Source organism: Prionailurus viverrinus, chromosome A2 (genome assembly GCF_022837055.1).
Source record: "Prionailurus viverrinus isolate Anna chromosome A2, UM_Priviv_1.0, whole genome shotgun sequence".
Classification (NCBI taxonomy): Eukaryota; Metazoa; Chordata; class Mammalia; order Carnivora; family Felidae; genus Prionailurus; species Prionailurus viverrinus.
Window position 1 is genome coordinate 10,181,778 of NC_062562.1, and position 4,952 is coordinate 10,186,729.

General features: G+C 43.5%; 1 protein-coding gene across 1 annotated transcript; it reads right to left on the reverse strand.

Moving 5' to 3' along the window:
- Nucleotides 1-1,165: 1,165 nt before the first annotated feature.
- On the reverse strand, nt 1,166-2,173 carry LOC125161200 (olfactory receptor 7A17-like). Its single transcript, XM_047850863.1, has one exon. It carries the CDS (start codon nt 2,171-2,173, stop codon nt 1,166-1,168), a length of 1,008 nt encoding a protein of 335 aa, XP_047706819.1.
- Between the last annotated feature and the right edge of the window lie 2,779 nt (nt 2,174-4,952).

Below are 4,952 nucleotides of genomic sequence, written 5' to 3' on the forward strand. Positions count from 1 at the left end.
GTCACAGCATAGGCTCTGGTCAGGGAAATGTCTGGGAATGTTCATGGGCATAGGTGAGTGCCTGGGCTTTCCTACCTTAGACATTGATGTCAATAGCCTGACATTTAGCCTGTTCATTTTAAGGAACGCTGTTAGAGTCCACATTCTCAGGAAGAGTAGTTAAGGTAATGATATAAAAAGATTGACAGACTCAAGGTGAACACAGTGGTTTTGTATTCTTCTGGACAATAGAATTATGTAAAGAGCTTAGTGGCCAAGTGTAGTTTTCTTCCATATGAGGAATGATTATTCTTTTGGGAAATCTTGGGGAAATCTACTTGGCATGATAGAAGTCATTTGAAATGAAAATATTTTTAAGAAATCCAACTTCTGGGGCGCCTGGGTGGCGCAGTCGGTTAAGCGTCCGACTTCAGCCAGGTCAGGATCTCACGGTCCATGAGTTCGATCCCCGCGTCAGGCTCTGGGCTGATGGCTCAGAGCCTGGAGCCTGTTTCCGATTCTGTGTCTCCCTCTCTCTCTGCCACTCCCCCGTTCATGCTCTGTCTCTCTCTGTCCCAAAAATAAATAAAAACGTTGAAAAAAAAATTTTTTTAAGAAATCCAACTTCTGAAAAATAAAATAGAAATGAGAGGGAGGCAAACCGTAAGAGACTCAATGATAGGGAAGAAAGTGAGGGTTGCTGGAGGGAGGTGAGTGGGGGGATGGGTTAAATGTGTGATGGGCATGAAGGAGGGCACTTGTAATGAGTGGTAGGTGTTGCATGTAAATGATGAATCACTAAGTTCTACTCCTGAAACCAATACTACACTATATGTTAACTACCATGAATTTAAATAAAATCTTGAAAAGAAAAAGAAAAAGAAATCCAACTTTTCCATTGTAAGATACAGAAATTTCCAGGCCTTTGTGACCCAAGGATGGGGAAAACATTGGGAACATATGAAAATGGACAAAGGATAAACTGTACATCAGACAGAGCAGAAGCTTAATAAAATGATTTACTAAATGTATAGAGAAGTTGAAATCAAACAAATGGAAATTCCAGGAAAGAAAAAGAAAGATCGGATTCTACTTCCACAGTCTGATAGAGGGATAGCAGTTCCTGTCTCTGAGGCTCTGAGCCCTGCAATCATGGGCACACCTTCAGCCCCAGGACAATTGGCCCTTACGTCCCTGGAACCCCAATGATTCTTTTCAGAGCCCTCTTTATGTCTTTGTTCCTCAGGCTGTAGATGAAGGGGTTCAGCATGGGCGTGACCACCGTGTACATCACCGAGGCTGTTGCACTTGACCGTGAGCTCTGGGTAGCAGCAGAGCCGAGGTACACTCCTAGGACTGTACAGTAAAATAAGGAGACAACTGACAGGTGAGACGCACAGGTGGAAAATGCCTTATACTTGCCCTGAGCTGATGAGATCCCACGTATGGAGGAAACTATCTTAGAGTAAGAGTAAAGGATCCCTGCTAGGGAAGCACCACCCAACAATCCAGCTGCAAAATGCATCACCATGTCATTAAGAAAGGTGTCAGAACAGGCAAGTTGGGCCACTTGATTGATTTCACAAAAAAAGTGGGGGATTTCTACTTGTGTACAGAAGGACAGCCACAACATCATTAAGGTTTGTAATAACGAATTCAGGATGCTCACCGTCCAGGACACCAGAACAAGCAGTCCACAGAAGATGGGTTTCATGATGATCGTGTAGTGCAAAGGGTGACAGATGGCCACAAATCGGTCATAAGCCATCACAGACAATAGAAAGTTGTCCAATCCAGCAAAGAGTAGGAAAAAGTACATCTGTGTGATGCATCCGGCATAAGTTATGACTTTGTTCTGAGTCTGGATGTTCACCAGCATCTTTGGGACACTGGTAGAGGTGAAGCAGATGTCTACAAAGGACAGGTTGGCCAGGAAGAAGTACATGGGCGTGTGGAGGTGGGAGTCAGAGCTGACGGCCAGGATGATGAGCAGGTTCCCAAACACAGTGATCAGGTACATGGAGAGGAAAAGCCCAAATATGAGGGGCTGCAGTTCTAGACCCTCTGAAAATCCCAGAAGAAAAAATTCTGAAATATGTGTATCATTTCCTGGTTTCATGTGCTGGAGGTGACTACCAGGGAACAAAAAAATAACATGACTAATTTTCTCAATAATGAACATTGAAAATATCATTGAAATGCTACAATTCTTATTTTGCATCAAAAGTGAATATCCAACATTTTTGTACGGAACTTATCCCCTCCAGCATCTCCATGCCAGCTCTGAATAGGTATTCACTTCCCACACTTAACATTTTCCCCAAGTGCTCATATTTTCTATACTTTTAATGAGGAATTCTGTCACCCGTTTGAGGAATAACCTTGAGCACTGACTAACCTTCACGCAAAGTGTATAAGTGTCTAGAAACAAAAGCCTGGAGGGTTCAGTGATGGAGAAAGGGGATAAGCAAATAAAGATCAGATAAAATATCAGGAGGTGACAGGTGCCGTGAAGAAAAACAAAACCTGTGTAAAGGGAAGCGTGGATGGAGGGATGGCTCTTCCTGGTTGTTCGGGCACACCGGCACACACGTAAACAGAGCCCTCGAGGAGACAGGAGACACAAGGTCCTCTGGGGAAGAGCGTGCCCATCTGAGGGAACTATGAGTGCGACGGCTCTGAGGAAAGACGTGGGTTTTTCTAAATTAAGTTTTTAAAGCATGAGGGTGGTCGACACACCAGGTCACGTTAGTTTGGGGGGCGCCACACAGTGATTCAACAAGTGTCAACATCACGCCCTGCTCACCAGGCATGGAGCTGCCATCTGTCACCACACAGCCTGTGACAGCATCACTGCCAGTATTCCCTCCGCTGGGCCTTTACCTCCTCTGAGTCTCCCCTTCCTGAACATGGAAGGAATTCCTCAACCGGAAGCCAGTGTCTCCCACTCCCCTTCACCATCCTGCCTTTTGTTGTTTGCATATTGTGTTAAAGACCCAGGCTCAAAAGAAAGCCAGTGTGTCCAGGGGAAGGAGCGAGAGGAAGACTGATGAGAGGTGGTGGCAGGGAATGTTGAGGAATGAGGTGGCCTCCCGGACACTGATGAAACTTCCCGGCACAAGGAACCCCTCCTTCACATGGTGTTCCTTGCACTTTATTAATTTCGTTTCCAAGGAATCTTTGAATAGAAATAGGCACCCTTCCTATATTCATTGTCGGTAGTAATCTGGCACCTGTATTTTAAGGGTCACGTATTAGAGCTATGGGTTTCAGGACTTCTCCTTGAGAACCACTATGTCGCACGTGAACACACACACACACACACACACACACACACACACTCACACACATACACACACACGCTATAGCCTCCTATAGCTATTCTCACCTATGGCCACAATATTATACAAACAATGATACAAGGCAGGCTGTCAACATCAGATTGTCTTTCCTCTAAAGATGTAAAAATGTGTCCAAATTCCATGAGCATGTAAACATGGGTCTCCATTTTAATAAGATCTTTTCACGTCCAGTGTTTAAAGAAAACTAAAAAATCAAATTCAAAAACTGAGAGCAAGAAAAGTGGGGAGAAAGATCTGATGAGCTCAGGTGGCCCCTAGCGATGGTGATGAGAAAGGTGTCCCTGGTTCTGGTGACACCCCAACCCAGGCACATCTCCTTGATGCCTAGAATAATAAAACAGCAAAAACAATTTATCCAAAAGAAAAAGTATGAATGTCTTCATGTTATCAAGACATCCCACCAGAATAACAAGCAAGGAAAGACACCAACAATTCACAAAAGGAAATGCACAGAGTACAAAAAAATGGGAGATTTTCAAGGATTATTTGCTTAAAAAAAACTTTTTCTAAAAAATATATAATTCCAAACTTGTATAATCAGAAACTTGGGTTTCAAATTTGGAATCTACACATATTTGCTCTTTGAACTTGGAATAGCAACAAATCTATTCTCATATGGCCCAGGAACAGATGAAGCTGGCCCTTCCCTCACATTCCTTTTTAATTTCTGGGCTTTGGGTTTTAATCTCTTTTTTGGCAAACTCATCGGGCAACTCTCCTCCTGTTTCTGATTTTTGTCCAACGTGTGTAGGCATCCCTACAGTCTACCCTATAAAATCCTGTACGTGCCTCAAAAACCTATTTCCTTTCTTCATCTGTATATCCCTGAGTACATTATGTCACACACACATTTATGTCACTCACTCTACTTTCTTCATTTAATGTAGGATCCAAATGAGCAGGACCTCACCTCCTTTGTTCATTTTTGCCATTTGATAAAGGTGTGCATTGAGATAGAAACACACTTCTAGAAAATGGAATTTATTTTTTGGGGAATCTCCACACTGTTTTCCAGAGCGGCTGCACCAGTTTGCGTTCCCACCAACAGTTCAAAAGTGTTCCCATTTTGCCACATCCTCGAACCAGCAATAGAACTACTAGGAATTTATCCAAGGGATACAGGAGTGCTGGCTCATACAGGCACATGTACCCCAATGTTTACACTATCGACAGCACTATCGACAGTAGCCAAATTATGGAAAGAGCCCAAATGTCCATCAACTGATGAATGGATAAAGAAGATGCGGTATATACATACAATGGAATCCTACTTGGCAATGAGAAAGAATGAAATCCTGCCATTTGCAGCAACGTGAATGGAACTGGAGGGTACTATGCTAAGTGAAATAAGTCAGTCAGAGAAAGACAGGTATCATATGTTTTCACTCGTATGTGGAACTTGAGAAACTTAACAGAAGACCTTGGGGGAAGGGAAGGGGAAAAATAGTTACAAACTGAGAGGGAGGGAAGCCAAACCATAAGAGACTCTTAAATACAGAGAACAAACTGAGGTTGATGGGGAGGCAGGAGGGCAGGGTAGAGGGGAAAATGGGTGATGGGCATTGAGGAAGGCACTTGTGGGGATGAACACTGGGTGTTGTACGTAAGCGA

Coding starts and splice junctions, on each gene's coding strand:
- LOC125161200 (XM_047850863.1), bottom strand. CDS start 2,173: ATGATATTTTCAATGTTCATTATTGAGAAAATTAGTCATGTTATTTTT.